The sequence below is a fragment of the Ambystoma mexicanum genome, chromosome 2q, assembly GCF_040938575.1.
Source record: "Ambystoma mexicanum isolate Mex_15411 chromosome 2q, UKY_AmexF1_1, whole genome shotgun sequence".
NCBI lineage: Eukaryota > Metazoa > Chordata > Amphibia > Caudata > Ambystomatidae > Ambystoma > Ambystoma mexicanum.
The window spans coordinates 688866776-688880770 of NC_090924.1; the positions used below are offsets into that span (position 1 = coordinate 688866776).

Here is a 13995-nt window from a genome sequence, read left to right on the forward strand (position 1 = left end):
ATTCTGCCAGCTGATTTTTGGATGACCTAGACAGGTTGAAGTATTTTTTGTTTTTTTGTTTTTAAAGGCCAGGGTGCAGGCCATTATAGTAGTCAGTGTTTGCTCCTATACTCTCTCCAGTGATATCACTTACACTGATATCTCTGGTGAAAGATTGACATTACTTGAACAGTTCTCTGAAGTAGTTCAGACTGTATGCAGTGTTGTAGAAAGCACTAAAAATAAATGTTTTCCATGGTAATGGACTGTTCTAAGTGAGCTTGTGACCCATAGTAAGATTTTTATCCACAGAAACTGCAAGCACATTACGAGTTCAGCAGTGTGGCCAAAAATGGTGGTAATGCAGTAATACCGCCACACTACCACACCACCAAAACGATTGGTTTGGAGGTAAGGAAGAGGAAAACCTCCAGCAGAATGCTGTAGGTAATTCCTCTGCTTTACAGCCAAACAGCTGCCAAATCGTCAGAATTACTGCTGGCAGAATTACATCTGGTGGTAATTTCACTGAAATCCCCATGGAGTCCATAGGACTCCAATAATTGGAGACTAACACCACTTACCACCACTTGTAATCCGCCGGTAATTCCGTCAGACCAAGTGGTGGTAACGGTAAATCCGTTTGGTAGTATCTCTATGGATTTTGCGCTGAAATACCACCAAACTTGTAATGAGGTCCATAGAAACTAAGCAAAAAACGGCCTTCATGTCCTTTTAGGTCATCCACTGATGCATATGAGCACAGAAAGTGGGGATTTGTTTGATATTTTTAACAGATGTTGTGATATGCTACTGTGTTAACCTTTTGAGGTTTCTTCAGTGTGTATGTCTATATATCTGCTGTAGCAAAGATGAAAGTGGAGGTGAATATGAAAATGTGGATTTTCAGATAGAGATCTCTAGCTTGCTGTAAGCTTGGCGGGAGAGAATGGCTAGCAGTCAGTCTCCAGCATGCCTGTGCATATCCTGCTGCCGCTTCATCTACGGTGAATACCAAATGCGCGTCATCGGAACAGGCATTTCTTTGCAAGTGAATCCCATGAAGGGACTTGACAAGGGCATCACTGTACAAAAACGGCAAGCAAGAGCCCAGATAGCCTGTCCTGAAATGTGTCTGGTTGGTCTGAAACCACCTGCAAGACTCCCGCTGCTCATTAGATTGGATGCAAGCAAACACTGACAGAGGGGGTAAAGACCACCTCGGGACCAAGAAATAAGCAAAGTCAGCCCTCCCCAATCCAAGAGACCATGGCCAGCCTTGGTTCACTGCCCAAGTGAATCATCTTCTGCTCACGTGCCCATGCCCTCCCAGCAGGATCATTTCCCTGCTCATTGATTCATTGGGTTGACATCCTGGACCATGCTGCAAAAATGACTATTCACTCTGACTTATTGTAAATTATCTCTAAAACAATACAGATTTTAATTGTTCCCCGATTAAGACATCTGATTAAAAGTGCACTGTCCATGCTGTCTCTCTCAACTCTGCTGTCATTCTGATGTAATTAACATGTTGTGTTTTATCTATCAATTCAGTTAATCTGCACTAAGATTTTCAGGATGAAGGTGTCCTAAAAAAAGTTGGTTGTCATTTTGAACATTCACTTTCAGCTTTTTCTTACCGCTTACTGGGCACATACATACCCATAATCATCATGTTTAAAGCCGTAATCCAAAATCCCTCATCTACATTTTATACACAGTCATAGCCCAACTAAAGTCTATTCTTCCAAATGCCAAGATGTCATACACTCTGGTAAAAGCTGTGCTATAGCAAGACCTAGTGACACATTGCCATACACCAAATAGGTAATTGGGCCACAGAATTGGACACCGAATTAGAAACAGCAGAATGAGCATGTAGCAAGTAGGGTTTGCAATTCCATGTTTGATGCAAGTGCTACCGGGCCATATTTTATAGTGGCTGTCACTACAACTGTAAGGAGATCTTGCTCCATGACCAATGCCAAACTACAGTAATGTAGTGCAGTCAAAATCTGGGAGATCCTGGGTCAGTTTTTGACACCAATCATAAAAACATACCCAGAAACGATGGCCACCCTGAAAATTCACGTGGCAGTACATAGAGGGCAGCATACTTTGTGGTGATGTCTGTAATTTCATGTGTGACTTCATGCACAATGCACTGGTGAATTTGAGAACTTCCATTGTAACCGTAATATTCCTTAATATTCCTTCATTGTTGTTCCTCCATTGGCTGTATAGTTTTTGTTCTAGCTTGGTTCTCCTTGCTAGGCAATCGTAATGCCTACCCAGCGAGTGGCTTCCCAATACTTTTCATCGGTATCGTAGTAATATACAATAACAAAATATAATATGTATGATGATGGTCTATGAACTATGGGTACCACCCAGGTAAATCACTTCATTTGATGTAGTCTTCAACTGTGGGCATTGTGTATTTGGCCATAGAATACTCTGCAAACTGCATGTGGCCATTCACCTTTTGTGTGCCATCCATATAACTTCCATTTCTAGTGCATATGCTTGTTACGTATGTTACGTGCAATGCAGTCATGTGCTGTGTGCGCGCCACACAGATGCACCAAACAGTGGTCACAGACTTTAGCTTTGGCCCTCTGTGCTAGGCCAAACCGTGAGTCATGTGACTCAAGATGTTTAATTTGTATTTTCATTATTTATACAGTATAGGGCAGGTAGGGATTAGCGCCTATTGGTCCGAGGTCTACCACTAAAAATAATATATTCTACTATAGCCAAATGATGACAGAACACAAATCAAGCTGAAGTGTTCCACCTCAGGCTTCTCATCCCCCTCCTTTGCATATCTCTAGTCTCTGTCTCCTTCACAGGCACTCTACCCTGAACAACAGGTGCCAACAGAAAATCCAAACCTCTAACCTTAAGAAGTGTTTGGTCTTCTGGTTACCCTATTCTAACAACAAAAGTGCAAATGTTTGACGAAAACAAATAGTCCAATACCTAATCTTCAAACATCCATCCCTCTATTAACGCAGGAAACAGCATGGTTCTTCGGCAAAACATTCTGGTAATGGTTACTCACACAGTCTGGACTTTCTTTTAGACCTCTCCCCTATCTGTGAATGGGTCCATTTAGAGGGTTTCCCCCTAGGCACCCTTCCCAGGAGAAAGGATTTGGGTTTCTGCCCATCTTCTTGTGGTCTTTTTTGAGGACTCCTTCTGGCCCTCTGTTTTCTTGATTTTCCACTTCGTGCAGTGTCTTCACTGGTCCTCGTCTTGGATGTCAGGGCTCCCTCCAAGTCCTCACTTCCCTTCTGTTGCACAATGAGGCCTCTCTCCCGGACGTTGGGTTCTGTCAGTGTCTCAATTGGTCTATTTCCAGATTGTGCATTAGCAACAAGTCTCCATTGGTTTTCTGACCAACAACAAGGGCCTTACGTAAACCTTGGTTTCCAGTTAAACGCTGTCTTTCTCTAGAACTGAGCTTAAATATTTGAAATCAGTCTTTAACCAGATCTTAGGGTTTCAGCTTTCTAGCTGGGGTTTTCTACCAACATGGGCTTTGGCACTCACATTTTGCTTTTACTACAACTTGCTCTCCACTTTCACAGTAAGCCTTTCACCAGAACTTCCTTTCTGGTTCTCTTTCAGGTCTTCCATTAGTCATTGGATTCAGGATTCAGAGTAAGCCTTTTGCTAGACCTTCCTTTCTGGTTCTCTTTCAGGACTTCCATTAGTCATTGGATTCAGGATTCAGAGTAAGCCTTTTGCTAGACCTTCCTTTCAGGTTCTCTTTCAGGTCTTCCATTAGTCATTGGATTCAGGATTCAGAGTAAGCCTTTTGCTAGACCTTGCTTTCTGGTTTCTCTGCAGGTCTTCCTCCAGAGCTTGGTTCAGGATTCACGGTAGGTCTTTCACTGGACCCTGACTTCCGGTTCCTTTACAGGTCTTCCGGCATGCATTGATTTGGGATTCATAGTAGGTCTTTCACAATATCCCTTTCACTAGAGCATGGTTTCAGGTTTCTCTCCATGTCTTCTGTCTCAGCATTCTCTCAGGTTTCACAATAGGCCTTTCACTAGACCTTGAATTCGAGTTTCTTTTCAGGTCATTCACCAGACCTGGGTTTTCTAGCAGTGATATGTAATTCTCCATCCATATGGGCCCTTGGCAGGAAGGCCTTGGAATTAAGGCTGCATGACAAGGACCAGTTCTTTTTCCTGGTGTTGCTGTCGAGGTCGGGCGCTCTTGGCTGTCCAGTTCCCTCAGGACCAGGCGATGTGGGTCTCCACCTGAGTCCAGCGCTTCCACTTGTGGGTAGTTTTTGCTCTGGTCCTCTGTAATCTTCCCCAGAAGTTAGCAGTGTGCCAGCAGTCTGCCTTGGCATCTTCTCATCCTTCTCCCAGTAACTGAAGAGATGGGGACAGACACGTCTGCCTCCTTCAGTATCCTCTGTTTGTGCTCACCCAGCCCTTTTTATCCTCCTTCGATAGGAGCTTTGGTTTTCCTCTCGGTTCTCATAGGTTATTCCCTTTTTCTTTTTGCATCAGGGAGCCTGATTGTTTTTCCCCCTGTGTTCATGTTGCTCCCCTTCATTACATCGTTATTAGAGCCCAGATTTGATTATATAAATGTTCGTTAGATTTTATTAGCCCTAATGAGGGTCTGAGTGGTGATAAAAGGAGGCAATCCGTTGGCGCCATCTTGCAGCTCTCTTCCACACAGAATGCAAGACTGCAGTTCTGCTTATATTTATTTTTCCACTTCTTGTGTCTTTAAAGCACGTGCTCTTGAACATTTGTCCCCCGGCTTTGTCAGGAACCCTTGTTTGTGTCTAAAGGGAATTCTGTTCGCAAGTCTGATCATAGTCTTCACCATGATTGCATGTGCGTTTGGGAAGGACCTCAAGTCACGGCCCATTGCTGATAGCTACCCGTCCAGTCCGGAGGTAGCTCCTTGAATGTCCTGAAATTGTTTCTTTCAGAGCACTCTGAGGATTTGGACGATTCCCGGTTAGCATAAGAGGACCCTTGTGAATTCTAGGGCCCGTAGTTCACAAAGTTCCATTTTAACTCCATACTTTCACTGGGATGTTTCTGCATATCCTTCTGAGCAGCACGCCTGCACGATCCCACGTTGTCCATTCTTGGTAGGTGACGACTGACCAGTCTATTACCGTAACCACACCATATTAAAGGTAGGTCCCCACACACCACACCATGTACATGGTGTACACCAGGGGGCAAAAATTCAAATTGCTAGCTACTATAAAAAGTCACTTGTCACCTCAATTGTATACATAAATTCAGCACACCATTATTTACTCTCCAAGAGTCAAATATCACTAGTGAAGGGCTAATGGCAAGTGTACATTTTGGGAAATGTCTTCAGTTTCTGAAACAGGCTGTGACCTCAGAGGGCAGGGAGAGAAGTCGGAACATCCATTGCTGCAGGAAAGATGCAAAGTAAAAGGTGGCGCTTCCATTTACTTTCAACCTACAAATTCATATTTTGGTTTTCCAGCAGACTATGGTCGGTACTGGTCCTATTTTTACTGGACATACAGCTCCTACCACTATTGCTACTGTCTTTCCTTTTGTATAGCCCCCTTCTGCTACTATTGACAGCTGTGCTGTGCATCACTATTTAAGAAAAATAGGGTGTGGTGGTGGGCATTAGTGGGAGTAGATCTGAAACCTGCAGTGTTGATGGGGGCAGTTCGGAAGTACCTGGTGCCTGTTTGTCAATCTGCATTCTATAGATTTGGTGGAGAAACTTGAAAGGAAGCAGCCAAAACCTGCTGGTCTGCAGAGCCTTGAGGTTGGTTAGCTACTGATGTGAGTGTGTGTGATGGGTCTAAAGAGAAGCGCTTAGTCTGGGTCCAGACTAGTATTGTGCTGTTGTCTAGGCTTGTGACGGCCCTCTTGTGGGGAGGGAGAGTAGTTCGTTTAGTGTGAGGTGGTATCGTCATTGCTGCTACTAGTGGCAGTAGTAGCACTCCTGCTATTCGAAGGGTTACTGCCAATATTGGCCATATTATGACTAATACTACAACTATTAGCACTAATACTACCACTATTACTTCTGCCTGTACAACTACAAGTGGCACTACCAGTAGTATGGTTAAAGTAGTGCTACTACCTTTTTCAATTCTTCCCCTAGTACCATTTAATGCTACTACCTATACTAGTAGAACAAGTACTGACATTACTAGTGGCAGTGTGTCTTCTTTTACTAGTACTACAGTTCGCAGTTGCAGTATAAAGGTGACCACAGAAAATAGAAGCAACCCTATGTGTAGAGGTAGTAGTCATTGCACCAGTACTATAAATACTTATAGTAGACACAGTGAAAAATAGAAGTGATGCCGGTTCCAGTGGCAAGTAATAGCCCCCACTCCTACACCACCCTCTTTTCAGATAACTAGAGTTCCAGGAGACCATGAAAATGTCAGCGGTGTGCGGAATAAAGAACATTAACATAACATTATACAGACCTTTGGGAAATGACGGGGGATGAGCTGCACCATTAATTATAAGCACTACCCCATTTTGAGCACTGCTGGTACCTCAACCCACAGCGTACACTCAACTTCCTCTACTTCATGCCTTAAAAAAATAGATTTTCAGTTAAAAAAAAAGTATCCATTTTAAAGTTGATTATCTTAAAATATCTAGCAATAATTTATTTTAGGCCGACATTGAACATTAATGGGACATACAATATGTTTTGGGATTTTTATGAACATGTTTCCAAATGACAGTTAAATTAAAGAATCTGATTTGTTAAATGGTAGTGAAATCCTTTTTGTGTATTTTCACGGGCGGATAAATAGCCTGAATATTGATTTTGATGTTGTATGTGTTTCTGGTGAATGTGAGTGTTTAGTTGATCAAAATAGCCTTGTTTCATTCTACTAAACTGCATTTCGTTGGCTTCTGTTCTTGAGTGCAGATCATCGACCCTTTAGCACGAGGCCGAGCATTCCGAATGGTTGAAGACTACGATGGATTCAACATCCCACACACGCCGATCACTCCTGGGGCCGCCTCGCTCTGCTCCTTCACCAGCTCTCGTTCCGGGTTCAACCGCTTGCCCAGAAGACGAAAAAGGGAGTCTGTGGCGAAAATGAGCTTCAGAGCCGCAGCAGCGCTTGTGAAGGTATGCCATAATGTTTGCTTTCCATAGAGAAGATCAGAGTGTGTTTGAATTTGAAAATGACCAGCCTTTTTGATAATTGGAACCAAAATCTGCCACATTAAGGGGAAATCCTGATTGCGGTTTGCACGAGCTACACGAGAAGCTGGCAGCAGCTGCTTGTAGTGGGGCTTAGCCCCACCTTGTGCAGCACTTTATATATAGCTACACTTAATCCCATGTGTGGTGGGTCCCGCTAATGAATATGCATGAGGTACAGGATCAAACCTTTAACCTTTTATCACTTGCAATATTATTTTACCTAATCGGATCATTTAAAAGTCTACAGATGACCTCTTGTCAAGATTTTCAGAGATGGAACATTTGATCCCAGTTCATACCTCCCTGCTCTAGTTACCTGTCTCCAGAATGATAAAGCTCTGTTCACTCTACATTGTTGGCTGACCTTACCCAAAACGAGGATCACTACTCCTTTCTTAGAAATCCAGCCCTTACATTCTATCAAGCTCTCCTGGTTTCACCTCCATGAAACTTCCCAACATCCCTCCCTCATTGCTACGCACGGCCTGGTGTTCTTTCCTTTTCTGTCCTTGCTGCATTCCTCTGGACTTCCTTGCAAAATAGTCGATTTGAGTCCTGGAGGACAGTTTCCTCTTTTGCACGGTCATTAAGTCCTGGCATGTCTTCCAGTAACTCCTGCTTTTTATTAATCCTTTTCCACCGCCATGGCACCATAATGCCAAAAGACCACCATGGCATCGAATTCGTAACTTTACAAAGGTTGTAAATAACAATATCATAAATATAGGATCGTGTGCTAAACAGCCATTATTTCATAGAACAGAGTATTTGTGCCTTGCGCTTACATGGCTTTGTCTGATTGTTTGCAGTTCAAGCCACCTTGCCCACTTTCTAGCACAACGCCCTTGCATGAGTCTGTGTCATACTACAGTAGATATCAAAAGTATACCTTTCGCAATAAAGGGGTGCATTGAAAATAAAATAACAATGTAAGATCTATTGTAAAATGTTATGCAATAGCTGCCACTTTTTCAAAAGGCGTGTGAAAATATGGATATTTCCCATTATCACAGGGTGTTATATTTTACAATGTATCCCTTTACTCATTTGCTGAATAATTTTGAGCTCCATTTTGGAAACTAACTTGATCAGTGCATAGAATTTCATTGGTGACATGTCTTTACATCGCTGCACTTACATCTACATGTGTTTTCATGGGTTAACTTGCTTCAGGTGTGCTCCTTTTCAGAGAGCAAGGGGTGCGTGCAGAGGTAATAAAAGATAAGAGGGCATTTATTTTAAAAAAAAAAACGAAGCAAATGCAGTGATGTGAGTGCACAAATGAAGAAGAAAATATATAGGTGTCAGTGTACGGCTGTAAAGACATTGGGGATATTTACGAGTTTGGCAGAGAGATGGTGGTAGATCTGCCGAATTACAGCCAAAATCAGTTGCTATTACTGCCTGCGGGTGCGATGAAATTGTCATGAGATTACAAGTGGCGTACATTTCATTTCTTGGTTGCTATTTACAGTTAGCGGTAATTCTGACTTTTTTTGGCAGTGAACTGGAAGGTTTTCCTCATGCTTTTTGCTCAAGGCAACTTCTCCACTTGCCCACCAAAACTCGTAGTACGGCAGCTCTTTGGACCGTGGACCTCATTACAAGTTGGGTGGTGCAGGTTAAATGCAGCGGTATTACTGTATACTATAGGTTTGCCGAAAAGTTGTAGTATTCCCCTTCAGCTATAAGCTGGAGGTAAATTCACACTTTCTGTCCATTTTCGGTGGAATTACAGTGGTGGAATTACCGCAGCAGTAATTCTGCCGAAAATGCCCCATTGAGTCCTACGAAGGAAATAAAATGGGGACTTACACGCCACTTGTAATCCGGCGGTAATACCCCTGGACCAAGTGGCGGTAACGTTAATACAGTTTGGCTACCCAGGCACCATCCAACTCCTAATGAGGCCCATCATTTCTTAGAGCAAAAGAGCATATATGCACATTAGAAATCTGCATCAGCTGATCTGTGTATCTTATCTTGTTTTTTGTCAAATGTTATGATTGTTCTCTTGATAATCTTTGTTTCCCTTTCAGGGCCGGCCTTTAAAGGACAGCACTCTCAGAAGGGCACAACGAAGGAGTTTCACCCCCGCCAGTTTCCTGGAGGAAGATACTGTTGATTTCCAGGATGAGCTAGACACTTCATTTTTTGCAAGGGTGAGCCTTTTACATTTGAGAAAGACACTTCACTTGGGAAATGGAGTCAAGACAGGCGTCATCTTTTCATCCCTATGCTTTGTAACAATATTTCTAAGGCTTATAAATCTGCTTAGGTTTACATGATTTGCATAGGCCGCTGTCTAGTGCGTAGCTCAGAGCATTAGATTTCTTTTTACGAAATCGAAAAAAGTGCGTTGACAGAGGTGTTCCTGTAACACTATCCATATTCTGCATGTACAGGGGGACCCATGCACGGATCTATGTCAGCAGATAGTTTTTTCTGCCATTGGTTTGCCACAACTTCGAGAAGCGGAGAAAAGCATTGCATCATCTCGTGCACGATTATGACAACCAACACCAAATGAAGCCAAGGGAGTAGAAGCCCGACTGCTCTTGTTTCTTCACTGTACAGTAGAGAGAGTGGGGGTTATCCATATTTTCTCAATGCTTACTGCTAGTTTCTGTCTATTCCCGATCCCTAAATGAGGAACACCACCTTTAGTTCTACCCCGTGCATAACTGTAAATTCCGCTGGAAAGCCGCGCACAAGGTGTGCAACAGCTATCTCCCGCTGCACCATGCCAATGAACACTGACTGCCGAGAGTGTCAAATATTATTTCTTTTTCAGAAGTAGAGGATAAGTATTTATACATTCTAAGCCCTGTTGGAACACTTTGTTGAAATGTGGAGTTTAGGACAAGCCTGATTTATCTGTGTGTAATGTTCTGCCACAATCTCAGAATTATTATTCTGCTTCTTGCTCCATCAATTTGGGGTGGAGCAGTAGTGTCCCAGAATGGTGTGGTGTGCTCTGGGTTTTTGCAGGAGAGGGGTGATGGTAGGGCATTATATGGGATCAGCTGTAAGAACTTGAGACCTCGAGAATAACCCTTTGATGCGGGTTGCTGGGAAGAAATCTGCAGACAAGTGGGAAACTTCAGTTTTGTTTGCATTTAATTTCTTGAACCAACTCCATGATTTTGAAGCAGGTGATGGAAGCCTGTAATCTGGTCAAGCGTTGGTGGGGAGGAAGAAAGGTTATTAATTGGGATCCATTACTTTGCCCGTCTAGTGTACAAAGGAACAGGAGGGCCTTCAGTACATGGATGTTCTTCAGTGTTTAACTGGATCTCGTTGCTGTGGCATGCATTTTTATGTCCTAATAGTTGCTTAATACCGCAGGTGGCCTGACAACCACCCAGGTGTGTATTATAAAGCATGTCTTCAGAACTCTCCCTTTGAAGTTATTTTTTTGTTAACATGCCCTGGGCTGTACAATGTGTTCGCTGGTTTACCACCACATTTCTATTTTTTAGTTTTGGATATCTTGTACTTTAGGACTTGATGGTAGTCTGGTTGGAAGCTTGGTTGAAGCCCAGCATTTGCAGATTCTCCTTCAGTTAGTCTCCATTCAGGAACACATCCTGCCTCGTGTGCAGGTGTGTGCCGTGGGAGCATGAGTTCTTCCAGGATTGTGGAGCCATCCTGCATTGTTTTGGATAATTACTGTGATTAGGGACAGGTTTCATTGTTCAGTCGGTGGGCACACTATTGGAATGAGGTGTTAGTTTAGCCAAAACTTCTAATCATGTCAAATCTTCCGCAGAAGACTAGTGTCTACCTTGCTTTGAACTCTTTAAGGGAACAACTTTTCCAGTGAAGTTGAGTAATCAGACAAAAAGAAATGTGTTTTTTTAAATCAAATCGTGGAATGTGAGTGTCTTGGCTCCTATCAGGTTTTAATCAGTCATACTTTTATACTGGAAGTTTTCTTTGCCCATCAGAAGGTATTTTGTATTGCTCATCATAGTTATGTCTTTGGTCTTGGAGTCCATATTCTAATGGAAGCCTCAGCTGTGGACTTGGTGTGGTTATTCAGCACTGCCAGTGAGATTTCTTGAGTAGTATTGTTCCTCTGCCCTAATAGCTCATTGGCTCTGTGTCTTTTTTTAAAATGTTGCTTGTTTTTAATTAAAGTATTTTGATTTTCGAACAGTGCTTTGCTTTGGACATTGTCTTTGTTGCATCTTGGTTTAGGTCTATGACTGAAGAAAGGTCAAATCACCCGTCATCACCTGTCATGGCTGTTGATACACCAAGTTGGATTATCCAGCTGGGAAAAAGCTCTGAGAACCTCTTCTTTACCCTTGCAATGGGTGGGGGATCGGCAGGCTCGCGGGATGAGTTTGGTAGATGGGTCTGGTGCTGGCGAGTGTCAGTACTTGCTGGGGAGAGACTAGCCTGGGTGCATGCTTTGTTTGGAGATATCTGGAAGGCTGCTGGTTTGTTAGATGCTGTGCTGGAAATTGACATTCTTAACTATGAGATCCCACCAGGGAGGGGGAAGGGAAAGAGTTGATGAACGCAGCCATTTCTTTCTAAGACCCTCCCCATAAATATTTACTTTACAGGAGATTAATTGTTAACACCTGAAAAATAACTCAGGAGAGGAGCAGCCCTCATTAATATTCATGAGAGCAAATGAACTGGGGAGACATTTTGCCAGAACTCGGATCCATTAAAATACGGTCCAATGACCAACGATGGTTAGATGCTTTGCTCCAGTTGTGCAATCGTTTTCTGGGGATATTGTACTTCCCCTCTAGAAGAACATTAGTCTTTGTGATGCTGGACTGCCTGCCCTTGCTGGTTTCGTTACTTAAGGGGCAGTCTTTCAGTTGTGTAGTGTGCTTCGCCTCATGGCCAATCTCATGTTTATTACCTGCTTTCTCTGGCATAGGGGAAATGTCTCAGAGAGAGTTTAATTTTCGGTTTTGTTTTAGGCCAGGATCATTTATGTGACTTAATCGACTAGATCATGGTGGTTGGCAGTCTGTTAGGGAGAATTTTCATTTCTGCGCCAATTCCCTTTAACCTTAGAGACCCCGAGCTCTCTCACTGGACTTTGGACTTTTTTGTTAATTTTTACTCCCGAGTGAGTGGAACTTCCCCCCCACTCAGTCGTGTGTTTTTCTGACTAGGATTTTGTGTTTTTTACTGTTTAATGGAGTCTGGTAAACCCCATAGGCATCTGCTTTTTGCATTGTGACACAGCATCTTTTGTGCAGTGCCACTGAGAAGCTTTTCTTAATGTTTAAATAAATTGTTTTGGGTGAACTACTGTTCCAAAGAATAATAAGACAACTTTTTTTCTTTTTCTTTTGTGGATCCAACACATACCACCCTATGTGGAGTGCTGGGGGGTGCAGGGGGGGTACATAGTAACTCCTTATCCCTCTTCTCATGTAACATACTGTTAAACTAACTGGAATGGCTGGTGGCAGGGATTTCTTTTTTCTACCTTTGTGCCATGTAGCTGCAGGCTGATTCCTCAGCTGCAGTACAACACCCAAGGGTGACCATTTTCCCAAAAGGGCCCCTATCTTCTTTTTACACCATTTCTTGTCAGTTAGTTCTTTCTGGGCTACAACTCTGTTGTTCGAATCGGATTTGAGTCCTTTGTGCATTTTGCCTTTGGCGAGCATCGACTCTGAAGCCCGCCCAGGCTCCAGTGTGTCTGGAAAGGCAGGAAGTGAGGGAGGGTCCTGAACCTTCCCTGTTATTTGTCTCTAGGTGTGCCTGAGTGAAACCAGTTCTGATTTAGCTGGCTTGCTGTCCGGGAGAACAGCCACGCTGCTGGGTGATTGACAGCCCTAGGCATGTGAATGAATGGGAACTTGCTTAAAAGGTAAGATTTTTGGGACTAGAGGTAGTCGACCGCTGGAGAACAACATCCAATAAAGATGTGAAGAGACGCCACCAGCACTGCAAAGTGCCCATTGAAGGCCTGTAGCTATTCTGACCCCTTTTTTGTTTCGACTGGGAGACCCGCAAGGGATGACTTCCTCCCTTGGGCTGGTGGGACCAACTAGCCTTAAGAGAAGCTTCATGTTGGCGCAACCCCCGACTTGCTGTGACATTTCAAGGCTGCAGAATCCCAACTCCCAGGGGCCCCTGACCATCATCGAGTGCATTGTCTTCGGAAGTGCAAATCTGGCTAAAACGTTGTGGCCATCCAGAGGACTCTACAGAAGCAGGAAATCTTCACCCAGAGTCCCCTCACCAGAGTCCTGGACCGAGGGGATCAAGTAGCTTTACAACCAGAGTTGATTGTTTTTCCTTGGTGCAGAGAAAAAGGTGCCAAAACCACAAAAGGCTGCTGAATCAAGGAGAATCCATTGCTGCAGAGTCCCTCTCGAGTGCTGCTGCAGAAGCCTGCCAGATTACCTCCCTTTCATCACCACGACCAAGGACCAGGAACAAGGGTCGGCTACACTGCACCAGGAAGGCATCAAGCTGGAACCTGTTCTTCAATTCTCAGGTACTGTGGGGTTTTGGATACATCTGCCTTTTGCCATTTGTGGTGCTTCCTAGCTTGGGAAGTACCATTTTAAACCCTTTTGAGTTGAACTCAACTCACCTGCACTGGCCCCCCAGCTTGTGCTTCTTCAAGGTGGCGCTTCTTGTGCTTCTGTGATTTTCTACCGAACCTCTATTTTCAAACATTGTTCTAAGAATAGTACATCAGAACTTTGAACTGGTCCATTAACGTTGGCTGTCCTGGTTCCCTAAAGGCCCTCTTATGAACCTATTGGATTTGGCAGTGCTTGTTCCCTCACAGGTTTG

General features: G+C 43.6%; 1 protein-coding gene across 2 annotated transcripts in view; it reads left to right on the forward strand.

Annotated features, from left to right (window-relative positions):
- RHBDF1 (rhomboid 5 homolog 1) overlaps positions 1–13995 on the forward strand; it is a 608603-nt gene that overhangs the window by 334916 nt on the left and 259692 nt on the right. For both annotated transcript variants that reach the window (XM_069647898.1, XM_069647899.1), the window contains 2 exons: positions 6919–7125; positions 9243–9365. In XM_069647898.1, the coding sequence (XP_069503999.1) occupies positions 6919–7125; positions 9243–9365 (330 nt within the window). The remainder of the gene's footprint in view (positions 1–6918; positions 7126–9242; positions 9366–13995) is intronic.